A 20510-nucleotide genomic window follows, 5' to 3' on the forward strand; every position below is an offset into this window, starting at 1 on the left:
GCGCCAGGTTCAGCCTGGTGTCCAGGGCCTCCCAGGCTGGCTCCTTCCCACAGAGCTCCTAACTGAGCCACTCCTGACTGCCTGGCCATTCCCTGCATGAGGAACATCTACTGCAACTCCCCACCCCAGTGCTGTGGGCCCAGCTCAAAGGGCTTTCCTTCCCAAGACTCAGCCACTACCCCCAGAGCATCCCACCCTCAGCAGCCTTCCTTTTCCCCCTGCCATGCTGTGCTCTGCATGTAGAGGCCCCTCCTGCATGGAATGGACAGCAACAGACATCACCCACAGAGGGCCTGAAGGGCAAGGACATAGGGGAAATGAAGTTGATCAGAGCCTCCAGGTAGCGGCCCAATGCTGGGGCATCCCTCAGGCCCTCCGGACCCTTCCTGGGGATGGTGCAGCAAGGCAAGAGAGGAGGCTAAAGCCAGAGAGGTCCAAGAGCTCAGAGGCTGCTGTGTGACCCCAAGGGCAGAGGTGGTTGTCTGACTGCCTGGAGGGTGTCCTCAGCACAGTGCCTGGTGAGCCGGGGTGCTTGCTCAGTCAGTCCAAATGCAACACCAGGCACTGAACTGCAGGCACCTCTCTCTGCTTCCCTGGACAGTGGGCAGAAGACCCCTTCTGCTCCCTGAGGGTGGGAGGATGAGCTGGTGGGGTGGGAGGAGAGTGGAGCCCCTTGCCCCACCCCAGAGAGGGAATGGGCCAGGGCAGGCTGGCCCCGGATGCCTGCTGTGGCAATGGAAGGGAGCTGGTGCCACCAAGACCCTCTTTCCTAGGGGCCCCAGCCCAGTGGTAGCTGAAAATGGTCACTGGGCACAAAAGAATCGGACACAGCCAAGTCAGGCACCATTTTTTATAAAAACGCATAGTCTCATTTTCCACTCTTTAAAATCACATTCAAAAATCGGCAAAGGAACACCCCAGGGGGTGAGTAGATGGGAGGGGAGGGTGTGCCAACCCAGCCCCAGGGGGAGAGGGCGCGACACCACACACGGCAGCGCGACTGGCACAAGGGGGCATGCGGCGGGCAGGATGGCACCCTGTGGGCAGTGGCATGAACGGGACGTGGGGCTATGGGGCTGGACAGCCCGGGAGGCACACTGACCAGCCAGGGGTGGCGAGAGCTGGCCCCACCTGGCTCCTCTCGCTGTGCTGCCCGGCCTGTCCAGGCTGGTCCCCCATGGTCCCAGGCATACAAGGCCTGGCCTGGCCCAGGGGGCAGGGGACCTTGGGGCCAGGCAAGGCCAGTGTAACACAATCCACAGCTGCCTTTCTGTGGTCCCTGAGCCCGGGCGCTTGGGGTGGAGGAAAGGGGTACTGCAGGGAAGGCAGCGGGACTTGCTGCCAATGCCACCCTCCTGGCCGAGCCCCTCAGCGTCCAGGGAACTGTGGGAACGGAGGCAGCCAGTGACACAGGGGTTCTTCCCGAGCAAGGGCACCAGAGCTCAAGTCACTGCTGCTTGGCCCTGGGGTCGGGGAGATACTGGGCCCCTCCTTCACCAAGTGGCTGGAGGACACGACAGTGCAAGACTATGCCCCTGTCGCAGGAGGGGCTGCGGTGGGAAAATTCAAGTACTATCCCTGTGCTGCAGCCTCCCCTGGAGTAGGGGGCACCAGGCCACCCTCAGAGCACGGCCCAGGGCCTGAGGGGGCACAGCTCAGTGTGGCATCATCCCTGGGGAAGGGCCAGGAGGGCTGCCGGGCGGCCGGTCTCCTCTCCACACGAAGACACCAGGAGGGGAGGCCCCTGGAGGGGCAGGGCTAAGGGCAGCTGGACAGTGGCTGGGTTGGTGGCGGCAGGAGCCAAGGCAAGCGGGCCCCCCCTGGGGGCTGGGCCAGGCTGGGGCCACAGGAAATCACAATAATTACAAAATAAAACCTTTTCCGCTTTGCGGGAAAACAAATAATAAAAATTCGACAAAATAAATTAGAGGTTTATAAAAGGCGGGTGGGCGGGTCAGAGGCCATTGGCACTGCCACGCTGGACGAGCGGCACCTTGCTCAGCTCCACGACGGGTGAGCGTGGCTTGTTCTTCATCTTGGGCACGCGCTGCACGAGCTGCTGGGCCTCGCGGTAGGCATCGCGCAGCTCCTTCTTCCACTGCACCAGCTCGGGGTCGCTCTGCAGGGCACCCAGGGGCAGGGGGCTGGGTGTCAGGCCGGAGTGCTCCCCAGGGCACCCTGAGGCTCTGGTCCCAGTCTGCCCCCACCGACTGGCCCCTGGCCCCACTCACATCGCACTGCAGCACGAATTGTTTTCCGCCTCGGATCTTGAGAAGGAGGCACTTGCGCTCCTTGATCTGAGTCTCCTCCACGGACTGGATCTCCTCCATGGTCAGCAGGCTCTGCTGCGGGGTGGGAGGGGCCGGGCGGGGCAGGGCGGGGCGGTGAGGGCACAGGACAGGCCAGCCAGCCCCCCTCCCCGCCATCCTCTCTTGCGCTCCCCAACCCCAGCCTTCTTCTTACCGGGGCCTCGCCCTCGCCCCGCCACTCCAGCCGGTTGGGGAACAGGTAGAAGTACCGCCGCTGCCACTGAGTCAGAAAGGGGTTGCCCATCTTGGACATGTAGCCGTGCATGATGCAGTCCTTGCCCAGGGCATAGTCTGACACGAGACAGGGAGAGGTGGACTCAGCCAGGCCGGCCGGGTCGGAATCCTGGTTCGGCCACTCTGGCCGTGAGCTCCAGTGGCTTCCTGAAATTGGAGCCTATTTCTCCACTCTAAAGCGAGCAGCGGGCAACCTCACCTTCCTCATGGCCCAACTGCTTATTTTTGGTTTTCTTGCGGGCCTCCATTCGGTCCGTCTCAGCATTGATGGTGTCAAAGACTGTCTCTGCCACTTCCTGCTGCCACCGCTCGGAGATGGTGAGGGGAAAGTTGCGGTAGAGTTCCTGGTCACTGTCCAGCAACTTCGGGGAGCAGACAGGACCATCCATCAGCCATAGGCCTGCCCACCCCGAGCCAAGGCATGTTTGGGCAGGGGCCTGAGGCCCAGCAGCCGACAAGAGCCCTGCAGGCCAGGATCAGGGCTCAGGTGGGAGAGGCCGGGGCACCCCTGTACCTTGATTCCTTTTGTGTCCTCCTCATCAAAGGAACCAATGTCGAAGGCATCAGCAGCATTCACCTCCCCTCGAGGGGGGATCAGCGGGGGAGGGTACTGCAGCAAAACAAAGGCTGGGCATCAGCACCGGGCAGGGGCTCCAGGGTGCCCACCTGGCCCCGACCCAGGCCGGTACCTTCTGTAAGAAGACCATCTGCCAGTCCAGGGAGCGGAAGAATGGGCTCTCCTTCACCTCCTGAGCCCTGTGGGAAGACGCGGGTCAGGAAGCTGGAGCTAAGTCTGGGTGCTGGAGCAGGGGGCCCAGGCTAACTCCCAGGGCGACCATTCTCTTGCTGTCACCTTGGGCAAGTTCCTTAAACCTCGGCCTGTTTCCTCATCTCTAAGATGAGGAGACCAACAGTTCCCACATCATAGGGCTCTTGTGAGTTTTCATATTTGTAAATCTTACAACATCATGCCCAGCACTTAGTAAATGTTTAATAAACATAAAAGGTTCTTGTCAGCATCATTATCATCACCATCTTTGTTGCAGGGGCTTTTCTGGAAGCTGGTCCCAGCCAGCTCCAGCAGCTGCAACCCCAGGCAGCCATCCCCCTGAGAACACTGGAAGGGGCTGGTTATGTCCCACCCTGTGAGCCCCTGGAAGGCAGCTGGCACCAGGAGGGGGCTCCAGCAACAGGACATGGCCCTCATCCTCAGGCTGGCCTAGCAGCATGCCCACATGACCCTAGCAGGGAGGAAGAGCCTGGGACTGTGGCCCTGGTTCTGGGCACTCACCCTCGGCCCAGGCAGCCTAGTCTCCGGTTGACATCCCTCTGCAGCAACCCCTCCAGCAAGGAACGGAGTTCAGGGGAGAAGGAGTCAGGCAGCTCCACAGCCTGCAGGGAGGAGCAGACGTTGGCAGGGGCCCAAGAGGAGTCTTGGCCCCCAGCACAGAAAGAGACAGGGCATAGCTTCCTCACTCACCCCAGCAGGCATGTTTGTTCTGACAACACAGGGATGGGGAGCCTCTGGGGCAGGAGGCCAGAGTAAGGATGAGTGGCCCGAATTTGTTGTTAGTTGGTAAGAACCAAGAATCCACAACCCTAACACACACAGGAGACCCCAGCCCCACCACAGCCCCCCAAGGACTCCACCCAGCCTCCCTACACTCACCATTGTCAACGTCATGCGATCGATCTCATGCTTATCTTTGGTCTTGTGCTGCCGGAAGGGGCTGTGCCTGGGAAGACACATGCAGTCAGAGGACAGGAATGGGGAAATTGAGGCAGGCAGCCACAATGATCTTCACTGAAACCCAGGGATGGTGCCACCCTAATACTCAGGCCACTGTATGCTCCCCTCCCCTAGGCCTCTAACCTGGACAAGGAAAGAACTCCTCTCCATTCCCTCCCACCCACCTGCCTGGGAAGGCCCACTTACCCCCGCAGCAACTTGAAAAGCATGCAGCCCAGGGAAAACCAGTCAGCACTGCTATCGTAAGCCACACCCTTCTGTAGGACCTCGGGGGCCATGTACCCGTGGGTGCCCCTATGGAAGTAAGGAGGCGAGGCCGTGAGTGGGCCTGGTGGATTGTGTGTATTTGTGTGTGTGTGTGTGTGTGTGTGTGTGAGTGTAGGAGGGAGGGGGCTGGGCACTCACACGCTGGCGTGGGGCTTCTTCTTGGAGAAGTCACAGGCCAGGCCCAGGTCTGAGATGCGCACGTGGCCATGCTCGTCCAGAAGGATGTTGGCTGGCTGTGGAGGAAGCCTAGTGAGCTGCCTCTGGGGTGGCTCAGGATAGGGTCTGGACAGGCAAGATGCTGCCTGGGTTACCATCCTCATTCTTGAGAGTTAGGGGGTCCAGGGGCAAAGCCCCGGGAGTGGGGGGTCTTTTCCTCCTTCCCCCAATGACAATGTGAATCTAGAAAATGGCTTGGTGGTAGGGAGGGAAGGAAGGCAGCAGCTGGCCAGGTCCCCGAATGCCCCCTGCCAGGTGTGCTGAGGGGCTGATGGGGCCAGAGCCTTACCTTCAGGTCCCGATAGACCACGAAGCGGTTATGCATGTGCTCCAGGCCCAGGATGATCTCGGCAGCATAGAAGCGCATATCGGCCTCAGAGAAAACCCCGTGCTGGGACAGGTGGTAGTGCAGGTCCCCACCTGAAGAAGACAGCCCCGCAGGGTGGCACTCAGCTCCTGGGCCCAGCCCCCAGCCCCATGGTCCAACTGGGGCCAGGCCACACACTCACCGTTCATGAGATCGAGAATGAAGCTGAGCTTGTCCGGCGTGTGGAATGCGTAGGACATGCAGACAATGAACGGGCAGTCCTAGGAGAACATAGGAGGGGAGGTCAGCAGAGGCTGCACCTGGTTCCGGAACCAAAGGCTGCAGCAAGTAACCAGCCTGAGCCCTCCTGGCTCACCCCAGTGCTGACAAGGGATAGCATGATGCGCTCGTTCAAGGCCAGGGTCTCCCCCTGCTTCATCTTGATGCGTTTCTTATCCAGACACTTCATGGCATACCTGGTGGGGAAGGGGGAGGGTGCTGGTCAGTTAATCAGCCCAGCCGGACCTTCAGAGCCCAGGGCTGCATTTGGGGGGGCAGCAGAGGTGGGGGGGCAGGCCTCAGGGCTCCTGTAGTGAAGACTAGACACTGCGTGACAAGCATAAGACACATCAGAGTCAAGAGGGAGAGAGGGCAGGAGCAGGTGCTGGGGAGTCAGGGGCTCTGGGGGCCTGCGGGATGCGTAGCAGCACAAAGACAGGATGGAAGGGAAGTCACCCTCTGCAGAGGTCTGCTCACTCAGTACCTGGGGGCCCCCGGTCCCCATTGACATCCCAGGGGGCCCTCCCCTCCCTCAGGCATCCCACTCGACACTGTGAGCCGGTGCTCACATCTTGCCCGTGTCGGCCTTCCGGCACCCATAGACCTCGCCGAAGCCCCCTCGCCCGATGATGCGGTGCACGCTAAAGTCGTTCATGGTCAGCTGTGGGGGTGGCAACAATAGGCGTCACTGTGGGCTGCCCGGGCCCTGCCACTGGGCAGAGACACCCAGGCAGCAGGGGGCCAGTCCCATGCTGGGGGGCAGGAGTCCCCATATGCAGGGTCATCCACCCCATGCACTTACCTGCCCTGAGCCACCCCCCTCTAGGATTCTGGCACTGACCCCACAGCCACTGTCTTAGGGGCTGAAGGGCAGACTCCCTGGACCTCCCCGGCCCCAACCGAGCCTTGGCGCCTGGCCCTCTAGGGAGGGCAGCAGGGAGGGAGCACAGTCCTTCATGCCCACCGGCCAACTCACATGGATGTTGAGCTCCACATTCTTCCACTGGCAAAATCGTGTGAATTTATCACTGTAAGAGCAGAACACCAGACTCCAATGAGACTCAGGAATCAGGCAAAATGATGTTAGGTGCAAGCCTACTCCATATCATTCTATCGCCTGGGGTCCCGAGCCTCAGTGTCCTCTCTGGGACTACACAGGAAGAGTGCTTGCCCAAGTGGGGCCTGGCCACCTGCCTCTGGGTTTCAGATAAGCTTAAAGAAGAGGTCCTCCAGTCTGTTCCAGACTTCTGGCTACCCCATCTCTAACAATGCCCATCCCACCCCTGCTTGCATGCCTCCAGTGGCACAGCACTCACTCGCCTGAAGCTCTCACTCCACGGCTGGGCAGCTGGGACTCTAAGAAAGCTGTTCTTGACATCAAGCTGAAATCGGCCTACAACTCCCACCCACCAGGCCAGCTCTGGCCATGAGGGCCATAGCAGAGAACAGTGTGCCCCTTTGTGTCCACCTCAACCGTCACCCTGATGCTTCTCAGCCTAGGTGGGCCCAGCAAGGTGCTAAACAGTCCACGAGAAGGAAGGTGGACTAGGTGGTCCCTCACTCCCTGGAGAATCGCCTGGGACAGGCTCGGAGATGCCTGGTGCTAAGAAAGGCAGGGCAGGAGTGTGGAGAAGGTGATGGCTGGGAGCCTGTCTGACCTGAGGAATGTTGCACAGGGCCGTGAGTGGGCCAGGTACCCGAGTGCCCCTGGCTGAAGCAGGCTGGCTTCTCTCCCACACACCATCCACACCCCTCTCACAGTAGCCTCCTCCTCCCCTTCCCCTCTTACACGTGTCCCGCTCTCACCTCTCAATGAATTTCTGGAATACATCCCCTCGGAGGTTCTGACAAATTTCTTCGATGTATGGCTGAGGGAAGAAGCTGGGGTTTGGTAACTGAGCCAGACTAAAAGCTGACCAGACTCTGTGACCTCAGCTGCCCAAGGATGCCCCTGGCTGGGCCAGGAAGTAGTAGGGAATAAGCCCAGTACACACCTGGAAGAGATCTGGAGGCACCTGTTTCTTTACCAGGTGGCCCTGGACGTGCTCGGTGGCACTTTTGGAGAAGGGCTGGAAAAGACAGAGGTGGTTGTGAATTCTCTGCAGGGTCCTTTCTTTCCACCCCAACACCCAGGCCAGTCTGGGCCAGCACCTGGGTCTAGGCCTAAGGACACTCACATGTGAGCAGGCCAGCAGCTCCTTCATGATATAGGTGTCGAAGACCTCCCGGCTGCGAGCCAAGCGTTCTTCTTCTGTCTCCAGCTTCTCATATTTCTTGATCTAGAGGACAACATCCCCACAGGTGGCATGAAGGCTCCAACGCCAGGCATCTTGCAGATTCAATGAAAACAGCCCAACCTCCTCCCCTCTCTCCAGGCAGCTGGGCCTTACCTCCTCGTAGAACTCCACCAAGGGCTTGGCCTCCTCGAGGTGTTTCAGGCAGAAGTCTCGGAAGAGCATGTACCCTGAAAGCCGGGGTGTCAGGTCACACAGAGGCCCACCCCCTGAGGCCTTCCATCATGGTGGGCAGCATGGGCTTGGGCCCTCCTGAGCCCGAAGGAGGAGGTAGAGGTGGTTTCTGCCCCAGGCAGGGACTGGGCAAGGCGGCCTTAAAAGCTGCCACCAACTGAAGATTCTCAACTCTGGGGTAAGGAGTGCCCGTGTCTCTAGCCATCCCAGAATCTACTTTGTCAGGCGGTGGCTGGAATGTGATGGGCACGCAAGTGAAGCAAAGGCTTGGGGCTGACTGGCTCCAGGGCCTGGACCTGCTGCTTGAGGGCAGCACCCGCACTGGGGCAGGCCGAGTGGCTTCCCAGGGGGCACACGCCCCTCTTCCTGGACCCCCTCCCATATCATGCCCCCTCCACATCTGGCTGCTTTTCACAGCAGCCCTGAGAAAAAGTTATAGAAACAGACTTTAGGGAGGCCTGACAGGTGGGCCTGAGTAGAACCTGGGGCTCTTCTGCGATGGCAGGTCCTGGGAAAGACAGGCCGGGGGTGGCACCTTGAAGGGCATAAGGCCACTGGTGATGGTAAGAGGTAGGACGAGCTGGGGGAAGGGCTCCCAGGAATAAGACCCCCACCACCCCGGGCAGGCCAGGCCTCACCCCTTCCAGGTAATGGGGGCCTGAGGCCTGGCCCCAGAGCAGCCCTGGAGGTTCAAAACAGAGGTAAGAGCAGTTCCCACTCCCTCCAGCCTGACATGGGTGACCAGGCTTATGTTGGGTGGCTTCCATGCCTCTTTGGGGGCACTGTCTGGGCACCTCTACCAGAGCACACAGCCATCACCTCTGGTAAAGGTGGCCTGGCCTTTGAGTAACTTGTGACCTGGGTTTCCCAGTGGGCAAGGGGCTTTCACTGAGGTCATCTCATCTAGCCTTCCAACAGACCTGAGCAGCAGGGCATCTGATTCCTAATTCCCAGGTAAGGACACCAACAAGCTCAGAGATGTGAAGTGATGTGCCCAAGGTCACACAGCACAAGCCAGGGACCCAAACTATGTTTCATGATATACTGACTCCCCAAGACTGATCTCCAGTGCCTGATCTGGCCAGGCCAGGCCAGGCCAGGCCACTCCCATTTCAGAGCTGAGATCCTGCTCTCTAGAAGGCCAGATCAGAGCCCTGTGCGTCTGAAGGCTGCTTCCCTGGGATCCACCCCAACCCAATCCTGCCCTGTGGGCCAGGTCCGCAGTCCAGATACTAGTAAAACAAGGGCACTGGAGGAGGAGGATCGGAGGGGCCGGCCAAAGCAGGTTGCTCACAAAGAGGGCCCATGGGGGAGGGGGTGGCGACCACAGCTCTGGCAGGCGCCACAGGAAGGGCCCCGCCCCTTCCTGTCAGTTCTACCAACGGCCCAGAGCAGCTGTGCCTGGGCCAAGGGGAAGCTGCAACTCTCAAAAACAAAAACCCCAAGGAGGAACTTCCCCGGCAGCCCTGGAAGACTGCTGGGCCCCCACCCCCCTTCACAGGGCTCCCAGGGCCGGCAGCCAGGGGCTGGGAGGCCCAAAGGGTCACGGCCCTAGCAGCCTTGCTGCCATCCTGGGAGGTGGGGTGCTCGCTGGTGCCCTGCCCCATCGGCTCGGGAGGCCAGACCTCCAGGGAGAGAGGACGGGAGGCCAGCCAGCTGGGGTGGGGTCAGGAAAGCAGCCCCTGCCTCCCAGGGCCCAGGAAGCTGGACAGTGGTGGGAAGCCCTTGAGGCTGGCAGAGCTCCTCATGGACTCACCCAGCTTCTGGGAGAAGATCTTCTCAAAGGTCACCTCGCCCCGGTCCTCCAGGTACTTCTGCATGACACTGCGGATGCTGAAAATGGGGGGGCCTTGGTGAGCCAGAGCCCCCATGGCTCCTGCCAGGCCTGCTGGCCCCGCTGCCCTGGATGCCCGCTGCTTCCTCTCCCGGAATCCAGAGTGTCACTGCTCCCTCTGGGAAGGCAACCACCAGCCAGGGCCTTCCCACTCAGGCTCTGTCCCTAAAAGCTTGGGTGGCCAGCAGGTGGCTGCTCAGGAGTTTGGTCCCGGTACTGCCTCATGCTGGCTTCAGAAACCTGGCCAAGCCTCACCATTAGCAGATGATGGGTAACCAAAATGGGCCTATCTTTACCATATACTACTGCTTGGCCATAAAGTGGGATGAAGCACTGATACATGGAAATGCTACCACACAGATGAGCCTGAGCAGGCTAAGTGGAAAAAAAAAAAAAAAAAAAGAGTTACAAGAGGCCCCAAGTTCTATGACTCCACTTAATCGCGTGACCAGACCAGGCAAATCTACAGACACAGAGAGCAGATTAGTGGAGGCCAGGGGCCAGGGGAGAGAAGAGGAGTGATAGGTATGGGGTTTCTATTTAGGATGATGGAAATGTTCTAGAATGAGGTAGGGCACAGGTGGCACAACACAGAGAACATACAAAAGCCCCCTGGATTGGACACTTTAAAATGATGACTTTTATGTTATGTGAATCTTAGCTCAAGTTTTTTACCTAGTAAAAACAAAATAAAAGCCAAGCCTCAGTTCCTGTGTCCCTAACATCTGATTTAAAAATGTGCCCCCTACCCCTGGGTTACTTGGGAGGGCAGCAGGGGAGCGGCTGGCCAACATGACCACCCAGCACTCCCCACCAGAAGAGCTCACCCTCAACACTAAGCTATCTGGGCAAGTAGCATGGGGCTATCCTTCATGCCTCAGACACACCTTGCTGCCCCCTCCTACACCTTCCTGGGCCACTGTGGTCCAGCCCCACCAGTGCCTGTCATGATGGCTAGCTGTAATCATTCTGGCCTTCATGAGCCCGGGCTCCTGACAAACACTCCCAGCCCTATACTGAGGACCATGCTGGGCAGGCACACCTGAGCCTGTGCAATGCTCACACGGCCTGTAGGATATGTGGGGCCGCTGATAAAAGACACTGCAACTGGCGAGGACCAGTATAAGAAAGTCTGGGCTCTGCACCCCCGCCTCACTGCATCCCTCTGGAGCCCAACGCGGATCCACCAAGGCCTGCTGGACATCATTGACTAGAAGGTTCCATGGACCCCTGCCCTCCAGGCAGTCCCTCTCAGGGCCCAATTTCTACATCTGTGGTTCTAAGACATCAGACAGTGTGTGTCAAAGCCTGATGGGAGCCATGCAGGAAGGGAAGAATATTCTGGACTGTCAGGAGAGGCTGTGTGGAGGAGGAACTTCACTGGGTTCCTCAGTGCAAACCAGATGTCAACAGGTGGCAAAGCCCAGGGCAGATGGGTGGATGTGGGGACAAGCAGGGGAAGACCAAGCCAAGGGTGAGCAAGAGGCTGTCAGGCAGGAGGGAACTCGGCAGAGGACATTTGAGGAGCTTGGTCCAGGGCAGACAGTCTACTAGAGGCACCAGAGGAGGAAGCCCAGGTGATGACAACACACGGGGGATGACCAATAAAGAGGGAAAGAAACAGGGTGGGTGGGAGCAGGCTCAAGCCATCAAGTAAGCAGAACTGACTGGGCCAGCCGATGGCAGGCCAGGCCGGCCTAAGTTCTGCCCATGAAGAGGTGCCCGAGGTGAGAGGGCTCCTAGCAGGGGCAGGGCCAGTGCTGTCAATGAATGCTGCCCAGCCTCTGGGGGACCCCTGCCCTTTCTGCTCAGCACTCTCCTTCTACGATGGTTTGGGTGGAAGCCCAGGCTCCAGCTCTCCCAAGCCGCTGTTCCAGTTTGAGCCACACAATGTAACGGGAACATTCAGAGCTATTGTAAGCAAGGTCCTTAAACAGTGACTCCCTCCCCTGCACCCCCACCCTTGAAAGCTGGAAGATGCCATGACCTCCTCCAAAACCTGTCGCTAACAGGAAGACAGGTGCTAATGACCAGGACTGCTGTCCTATGTCCCCATCCTCTGACTCCAGCCAATGAGAGTAGAGTTCCTGGCTGAGGGCCAGTGGCTCAGTGGCCCCTTGCTGCCACTTCAGAGCTGGTTCCCCTGGGGAAAGCAAAGATGGCTCCAGGCAATATGCAGAGCCTCCAAGGACAGCATGTGGCCCTCACCAATGCCCGATGCTGGCACACACTGGCTCACACCCACCAGCCTCCAGCAAGAACATCTCTGCAGTCCCCTGGGACTCACAGGCACTCAAGAAGCAAGGCTGGATTCCAAGGCCCGCTCTGTGCTTCACACACGGCAGAAGCTTGAAAAACCTGCCCTGGGGCCTCCAGATCAGAGACTGGAGCCCTACAGTTCCTCTCCCTGCGAGGGAGCATGCAAGACCTCCGTTTTGGAGGGCAGTGGTACCAGGCAGGGGTGGGCCAGGGTGCGGCACAAGAGCAAGGGCCCAGTGCAAGGCAGCAAAGGCCCAGCAGCCAAGAGTTAGGGCCTCGGGGCCTTGGGAACCCTGGAAGGGCCAAATGGCTGAATTTCCCTGGGAAGTGGACCAGGAAGGCTGGATCCTCACCACCCCTTGGTTCAGCTATTGGCACTCCATGCCTGCACCCAATTCTGTGCTTTGGGACAATTCTGGACAAAGTAATAAAGTGGGAAAAGATATCACAAACATCAATCCTCCATGGAGGCGAATGGTCAGATCGTGGTCAGTTGCGGTAAGGAGGGATGCCCAGATAGGTGGGTGACAGGCAAAGTGACTGCAGCCTGTGAAGGGTGACCCCCAGTAGCCAGCTGGGCATGACCCGTGCGAAGCACCGGGAAGCCCTCCTGAGCCCCAAACTGGCTTCCTGGGAACCAGTGAGACTGGCACCAGCTTAGTAAAGGCAATACAACGGGAATGCCCACCACTTCCCACCATGGGCCTTGGCGGCCCCAACAACAGCTATGAACTAGAGTCGCTAGGGAACTACACTCTTGACCAGGGACTGCAGACGAGGGAGCCAGGATGGGTGCTTCTTGGGGAGCCGGCCTGCGGCACAGCCTTCTCCCATCCCGGTGGCTCTGCTGTGGGCTCAGCCCAGGAAAGAGCAGAAAGTGGGGCCCAGGTGGCCAGACCTTGCCTCCCCTCTGAAGCTGTATGGGATGGTAACAGCTCTCTTCCCAGCCCACAGCACTTCACTGTCCTCCTTGAAAAGAAAAAATGTTTTCTAAATAAAATAAACACCCCCCCCCCCAAACACGAGATCAGACTGAGCAGAGCCGTTGAATGGAAGGCCCCCAAAGCGACAACATTAGGGTTTCCTGTCTGTTCTCGTGGGGCTGGCAGCCGAGGGAGCTGGCAGGTCAGAAAAATGTGTTACGGACATACTCTCACCAGGGTGGCAAGTACAGGCTGGCATGGGAGGCGGCGGCAGCCTCCTGGGCTGGGTCACCTTGGTCTCCAACACCCGCTCCCAGATACTGGTGGAGTCTAGAGTGGCGACCAGCCCAGAGCAGCATTCCTGCCCCCACCCAGGCCAACAACGCCGATATCTCAGAGCACATGGCTGCCAGATCAACTCCGGGTTGTCAGGAGAACCAAATGCCTGCATCTTTCCCGCCAGAAGGACCCTAAGGCTCCCAGCCTCTCCGGAGAAGGGCCTCAGCCCCAAATTCCAAATGGCTCTCCTCAACCTCCCTCCCTCGAGGCCACGCCTGGTCACAAACTTTTAAATGCCCAGTTTCCTCATTTGTGAAATGAGGATGTCGACAAAATGCTGAATTGCCACCACCACGCTGGCCATTTAAAAAGCCTGAGGACACAGCAGGACTGTCCCAAGATGTCAGCCTTGCTGCGAGTGCTGTCAGCTCAAGACCCCTCCTGGGGGCAGCCCTCTTCCTGGGTTTCCACTACCTGTGCCTCTTCTAGAACACCATCCCAAGCTACTGGGTCTTGTGCAGGACTCTGTTCCACACTTCCCAAGCATGGAGAGAGTGCGGCCTACATATGGCCAGGGGGCCTCCTGAGTCAGGTGAATGGGCTGCAAGGCGACCCTTCTCACAGACCAGCCTCACACACTCACGCTGATCAGGTGCAGGGGCCCGGGCGGGGGGGCGGGGGGGCGGGGGGGCAGGTGGCAGAGCCTGATACCTGCCCCAAGAGAGTAGCAAGGGCCCCTTGGCAGGAGGACCTGCCCTGCCATGACAGGGAGCTGCCAGACCCTGCTGCCTACAGCCAGGGCTGTTCTCTCCAGCACCAGCTGCTCTGAGGAGCAGGCCAAGCCTGACACTGAGGTAAAGGGCACATCCTCCCTCCCAGCCCGGAGTGCGGGTAGGGGTGACAGGAAGGCAGTGAGGGCTGTGGGGGAGAAGTTCCGGTGGCTTCTGGAACCACGTGTTTCAGAAGAAAAGCAAGGTCCCTTGCTGTGTGGCATAGAGGCCTGATGAGCTGACCTGGGCCCTCACAGGTGACTCCCACAGAAGGTCAAAGACAGTAGCTTGTGTGTAGACTGGGAGAGAAAGCAGGGGTCAGAAGCAAACACACTTGTTTTGATGGTGAAGAAATCTAGGCTTGAAGCTGAGCAGCTTGCACAGCATCCCACCCTGCATTAGTGGCCAGAAAACAAGAAAGCGTCCAACTCTCTCTGAGAAAAGTTGTCCCACCAGGCAGGGGCCTCCCTTCAGCCTCTTCAGGCGTTGGATGCAGGGTCTCAGGGGACCCCAGACTCGTGCCCCGGCTGCCTTTCCCTCCATCCCCTGCCAGTGCTGTGGGCAGCGGGCAGCATCGCTTCCGGGAGCCTCGCAGGCTACGGGCAGCTTTGGCCAGCACCTGCCAGGCTAGGGCCCTGGATCCTATGCTCCTGTGTGACAGGGATGCCAGAGTCATGAAACCCCAGGATGGAGTGAGCTGGCATGGGGGCCACAGGCCTGGCGGGTCTGGTGCGGCCACACCTCGAACAGCCACGCTCCGGGAAAGGCCAATTAACAAGCCAGTGGAGCAGAGGCTGTGGCTGTGGCTGCAGCTCCTCTGTGGCATTTCCAGGAAACCTGGCACGGAGGTGGCAGCAGTAGGAGGAAGTCCCCTGGGGCTTCTTATTAATATTTCTCAATGACTCTCCCTGGGGCTCACAGTGTCCTTAGAGCTCAAGAACAGGGGAAAGCCGGAGCCCTGGGCCTGGGAAGAAAAGATGACACCCACCAGGCAGCACACGCACATAGCCCCCTACACGCATCTGAAGGAACAAGCCAGGCTTCCAACGCTGCGGCAGCCACAAAGTGGCTCCTTGCGGGATGTGCGGAAGGGGGCACACTGGCAGCCTTGTCACATGTCACCGATTCTATACTAGCACAACATGAGGACCACACCCTGCAATTTACTGCTATTATGCTAAAATGCACCAAGAACAAAGTTCTAGGGCTCCTTGGCCCATGGTTCCCAGGAAGACGCTGTCCCCCACCCTGGCCTGGATGGCCTCCAGGGTCCGAGAAAGCCCCACTCAGAGATGGAGCTGCTAGCACTTCAACACCAGAAAACGCACTTCTGCAACCCTGCTCCTCTGCCCACATAGATGCTACTCTTTGAGGCGGCAGTGATGCAGAGAAGGAATGTTATTGTTTTGGAAGAAAGCTGCAGCCAAATGGGTCGTTTTTAGGGTCTCTTGTTTGAAACAGATTAGCGATAACTAGAACACAAGTCTGTCTTATATAACCAGCAGAGGACAGTGGTCCCTCGGGGCCTCAGGAAGAAGGGGGCAGGTGTGATGGAGGCTGCGCGTTCCTCAAAGATTCTCACATATTCCTGGCTTTTGCTGTTTGTTCCAAGGCAGGAGCATAATATCCTGGAAGCACCCGCCGTGCGCACGCAGCCCCTGGGTGCCCGGGGCGGGGAGGAAACGCCGGCTGCAGAGTGCCTACACCTGACGTCACCGGGAATTTACTACTAGGAATTGATCGTGCATTAATAGGACACATTATTCCTGGTTTGACAGAGCCCAGATTCCCCTGCACAGATTCCAACCTGTAATGCTCATGCTCCCTTCAAATCCATTTACTGAGGGAATGGCGGGAGGGCGAGCAAGCGACTTAATGACAAAAATGTGAAACCGTGCGCTCTGGAAAGGAGAACGAATGGGAAGAGACGTCCCAGAGACCCATTCCTGGGAAGAGCAGGGGCTTCAAAGGCCCAGAGGGAACGACTAACTGCTGACTGCAGAAAGGATCACCTTGTTTGGGGGCTGGGAGCTGAGGAGAAGAGCTGCTACTGGGGTGGAAAGTTCTGGGTAAGGGAAGACTGGGAACAACAGGGCTTTGCTGGTGATGGAGAAGTGGAGGAGGAAGGGAGGAAACCTTCCCCTGTACCCCTTCTCCCCCCCACCCCAAATCAAGGACAGGAAGTCCTGGAGGCAAAGAGTTAACAGGAATGAAGAAGAAGCAGAGGAAGAGTGGCCGGGTCTGGGAGACAGGCAAGCCAGAAAAGGACAGGAAGGAGGAAATCCATGGTGGGGGAGGGACCAGGAAAGAGCCAAGAAAATCAGAGGCTGCAAGAGGCACCCGGCTCCGGCAATCTGCTGCTGGGGCTGCCACTGTCCCCAGGGAGGGCAGGGGTATCTCCTGGGGCCGCCCAAGCTAGGCTCCTCAGCCAAGAGCCCAGAGATTAATTACACTCGGCCTCCGTGGTCATATTAAGCAAATGACAGTAATTACAGGACCGCTGCTGGTGAAGGGAGACAGCAGCTCCTTCAGGGAGAAGCACAGACCACAGGCCCGAGAGCCGGGGGAGCACTGAGAGGGCATCTGGGAGCAGCCGGCCCCTGGCTTCACCCCACTGGGAAGGGAGGCGGGCACAGTCAGGAAAAGAGCCGTGCTGGTGTCCCAGCGGGATCCAAAGCCGGGTCCTCTGGCTTCCGGCTACACGACTCTGCCTCGCTCCATGAGAAAGCAGAGAAATGGGTGTGTTTCCTCAGATTCTATAGGGTGACAGAAGGGGAGGACCTCGTGCCAACTCGAAGTGGCACTGTGCCTACCTGCCAGCTCTTGTTCCTAGCTCTGAAAAGTCAGAGCTGATGCCAGCCCCCAGCTCTGGGCCAAGCCACAGCCTGGGCGCCAGCTGCAGAGAGGCTGCCAAGATGGACCACCCCGAGGCAGGAACAACTCCAAATGGCACCTTGTCGTGGATAGACCACGACCTTTCTACCTGACCCCGACCTCACAGGTGAGGGGAAGACATAACCCCAGGCAGGAGCTGCCTCCTCTAGGCACCAGGTTTGCCAGAGCAACTCTGTTCTGTCCCAGATGGCAGGGGCCAGGGTGCTGAGCCTCGTGAACCAGGGCAGCTGACAGCAGAGGGGGCTGAGGTCATGGAGCCCAGATAGTGGTTCCCTGGACACGGGATGCCGGAGGGAGGGTAGACACGTATGGGGGCATGTGGGGTCCGGAGACCTGAGTTCAAATTCCAGCCTGCTTCTAGGACTCAGCCTCCTCCCCTTCCCCAGCCTCGGTTGCTTCAAATATTAAATGGGAGAATACCACCTGCTGTGCCTGCTTTCCCACAGTTGCAAGAGGAATAAAATGGAGTGAAAACCGCTTTGCAAACTGGGAAGCAGAAGGCAAACCTGAGAAACAGTCATTGTGACCTTCCAGAGCAGGAGGCATCTAGCCCACCGGGTATGTGAAGCACAAAGTAAAAGGTGGCATGTCCTCTGAAGTAGAAGAGGCCTGGCCTTAGCTCACTGACAGGCACTGCCAGAACTTCTATCCATCTCTTAGATGTGGGCAATCTATCCAATGTTGTGCTGCTGGATGGTAACTCTGTTTGAGAACCCATGGCACCTGGCTCTGGGTCTCCTGCTGTTCCCCAAAAACTGACTCACAGGCTCGTTTCAGGCATCATATAGTCCTGACGTTTCTTGAGCAACTATTACATGCAATGCATGGCCCTGTCAAGCTCACAGGTTGGTTTTTGGATCAATTGAGATGACAGATGTCATAATAAATAATAAATTATTATCACTTCTACCATCATTCCTATCAGCACCATCACTACCACAGATGGTAAAAGGGACAGGAAAAGAGGAACAGCTCGTTTCTCAGGGTTCTAACACCTGCAGAGCCAACCCAAGGCGGGGCCCCATCAGGAGCAATGCATTCTGGGGAGAGATTACCCAAACACAGAGAGTTCCAGAAAACGCTCTGCCTGACACTTTGTAGAAGTCCAACCTGCAGGAGGGTCTCAAGGCCACAGCCACCAAAGAGAGCCGCTGTGAGTCCCAGAGGTTGACTCTCCGTGCTTCCTCCCTCGTGGCTTTGTCATTTCTGAACTCATTTTTTGTTCTAACTGTCACTGCTCCCTGGACAGCCCCCAGCTGACAGTCAGCCTGGTTCCTGTTTTGAGAAATCTGATTGCAAATGTCTTAGAAAAAAAAAAGAGGGGGGGGGGCCTCAACGGCCTTTTCAAAATGCAGACCAATTTTCCTCTCCCAGGGTTGGTGTTCAGTCAATCCGAAACCCAGTGAACAGGGGCACAGAGAAGGGGGCCAGGGAGGTAGGCATGGCACTCCTTGCAGCTTTGGGCTCTGCCTCAAATACTTAGGGCACCAGAGGGTCCCAACCCCCATTTCATGCTATCCACATTTCACAGATGAGAAAACTGAGGCTCAGAAACAGGAAGGGACTTGCCCGAAGTCACATGACACGACCACGGCAGTGAGGACAGGCCCAGGTTCCCAGGCCAGCCAGGGTTCCAGCATGCCAACTCTCGGGTATGAGCTATCACAGTGGGCACACAGCTCTCACCCATGCAGAATGGTCGGGCGCCGGCTCAGGCCTGAGTGGTAGACATGATGTGGAAGTGGAAGCCAGAAGCCCTGACCTGGTGACTGGGCACCATCCTGGATTACCTGGGACACTGGGCAAGCCACATCTGGGGCTTCGGCTTCCCCACCTGTTCCAAGGAGACAAAACCGCACCTGTCCTATCTGTTCACAGGCTGCCAAGGGGCTCAAACAATGAGAAAATACTCTAGAAGCCATAAAATGCTGGACAAGCCTCAGCAGTGGTCCATATCCTGAACAGAACGTGCCTACATCCTGAACAGTTTAAACTTTGATACCAGGTGCAGTGACATCAGTTGTCTCAGAGAGAGGTGGCAGCCGTGGTCCAGCTGCTGCAGAGGTGCAGGGATGTCCCCTGGCAAACAGCACCCACAGGGCACCACATACAGGGCCCCCAGGGGAGGAATTCGACGACAGAGGGGTAGTGGGTGCCTCCCCGCCCCCCCCCCCCCCCCGCACCGGGCTGGGGCACACACCACACCCTGCTCCCCACCACCACCAACCTGGCCCCCAAGGCACTCTCAAACCCTACTCCAGCCGGTGACCCACCAGAAGGGTGGGGGAGACCGAGAAGACTTGCTGTGAGGGGGCTAGGGGTGGGGGCAGCGGCGCCCAAGGCAGGGTGCTGGGAGTCGGGAGAGCAAAGGGATGGTGATGTAGTCAGGCCAGGTAGCCGGCGGCGGGCGGAGGAGGGGGCCCTGCGGGGACGGCAGGGGCGCGGGGCCGAGGAGGCACCGCACGGCTCGGGGGCCGGGGGCCGGGGGCCGGGGGCCGGGGGCCGGGCGGCGGGCGGCGGGCGCTCGGGGTTCAGGTGCAGCGGGTCTGGGGCTCCGGGGTCCGTCGGGGCTGCCCACCCCCGAGCGGAGGCTGGACACGGGGCACGGGGTGGAGCGGGGGCGGGGGTCCTGGGCCGCGGGCTCGGGGAGGGGGAGCGGGCGCGGGCCCGGCCGGCGGCCGCCTCACCTGGGCTCGGGCAGCAGGATCTTCTTGCTGGCGCGCGCGGCCGGCGTGGCCTTGCTCTTCTCCATGGCCATCAGGTAGCTCACGTCGGCCAGCACCGCCTCCAGGTCCGCCATCTTGGCGGCGGCGGCGGCCTCTCCCGCCGCTCCGCTCCGCTCCGCTCCGCTCCGCTCGGCGCGCTCGGCCCGGCCCGGCCGCTCCGTCGGCCTCGGGCGCCGCCGCCCGCCTGGCCCCGCTCGGCGCCCGCGGCTCCGCTCGCCGCGGCTCACAGGCGGCGCCGCCCCATGGCGCCGGCTCGGGCCCGGCCCCGGCTCGCTCCGCTCCCGCCGGGACTGCAGTCGGGCCGCCGCCGCCGCCGCCGCCGCCACCGCCGCCGCCGCCGCCGCCCGCGCCCCGGAGCCGCCGCCGCCTCCGGCCCCGCCTGCCGCGCACAGCGCCGCGAGCCCGCAAGGGGCCAGGCGGGCAGGCGGGCGGCGGCGCCCCCTGGAGGCCGCGCGGGCTGGCCCGAGCCTGACCCCGCGGCCGCGCGAGACCCTTCCCTGGGCCCGCCCGGCCCGACCGCCCCGGCCCGGCCCGACCCGACCCGACCCCGACCCGGACTTGGACCGTGACGCTGACCCCAGACCTGGAATCCGCCGGAGTAGACCCTGGGCCCAGACCTCGGCCACAATGCGGATCCCAGCTCGGATCCCACGCTCCACGGTAGACCACGGCCCTCAACCCCAGACTGCGGCTTCAGAACACGCTCTTCGGAACTTGGCCCTCAGGCCCCGGACGTAACCCCTGACTTCTAGACCGTGGCCGAAGTCCACGACCCGACATTAGACCTGGATAACATTCCTGACCCGGGCCTCCAAACAGGACCCCAATCCCAGACCTTGGGCCACTGTCTTATTAGACTCTGTGACACGAGATCACAGCCCTATGTCCTGTCCCCCTACCACCCACACGCTGACCTCAGACCCCCCAACAGGACCCCAGATCTAGTTTTTGGACCATGACCTCAAACACTGATCCCAGCCTGGTTACTAACCCC

General features: G+C 59.6%; 1 protein-coding gene across 2 annotated transcripts; it reads right to left on the reverse strand.

Moving 5' to 3' along the window:
* Positions 1-836: 836 nt before the first annotated feature.
* GRK2 (G protein-coupled receptor kinase 2) lies at positions 837-19813 on the reverse strand. 2 transcript variants are annotated; one of them, XM_038563772.1, is made up of 21 exons: positions 19478-19813; positions 9587-9663; positions 7753-7826; positions 7540-7641; positions 7357-7431; positions 7169-7230; positions 6339-6390; positions 5932-6023; positions 5460-5559; positions 5286-5364; positions 5066-5196; positions 4699-4793; positions 4480-4587; positions 4213-4279; positions 3835-3935; positions 3233-3299; positions 3058-3153; positions 2743-2905; positions 2464-2600; positions 2232-2345; positions 837-2119 (listed from the first exon to the last, which is right to left on the reverse strand). In XM_038563772.1, the coding sequence occupies exons 1-21, from the start codon at positions 19588-19590 to the stop codon at positions 1955-1957; spliced, it is 2070 nt and encodes a 689-aa protein (XP_038419700.1). In that variant the 5' UTR covers positions 19591-19813; the 3' UTR covers positions 837-1954. The 2 variants fall into 2 exon arrangements, with proteins under 2 accessions (XP_038419700.1, XP_038419699.1); XM_038563771.1 differs by lacking the exon at positions 19478-19813 and having other exon boundaries at positions 2232-2342.
* Between the last annotated feature and the right edge of the window lie 697 nt (positions 19814-20510).

Source organism: Canis lupus, chromosome 18, assembly GCF_011100685.1.
Source record: "Canis lupus familiaris isolate Mischka breed German Shepherd chromosome 18, alternate assembly UU_Cfam_GSD_1.0, whole genome shotgun sequence".
NCBI lineage: Eukaryota > Metazoa > Chordata > Mammalia > Carnivora > Canidae > Canis > Canis lupus.

What these genes read in the sequence shown, in the direction of transcription:
- GRK2 (XM_038563772.1), bottom strand. Translation starts at nt 19,590, where the DNA reads ATGGCGGACCTGGAGGCGGTGCTGGCCGACGTGAGCTACCTGATGGCC. An exon ending in GATCTTCTCCCAGAAGCTGG is followed by an intron (nt 7,827 to 9,586) that starts GTGAGTCCATGA and finishes CCCGGCTTTCAG; the next exon opens with GGTACATGCTCTTCCGAGAC. An exon ending in ATGTGGAGCTCAACATCCAT is followed by an intron (nt 6,024 to 6,338) that starts GTGAGTTGGCCG and finishes CCACCCCCACAG; the next exon opens with CTGACCATGAACGACTTTAG.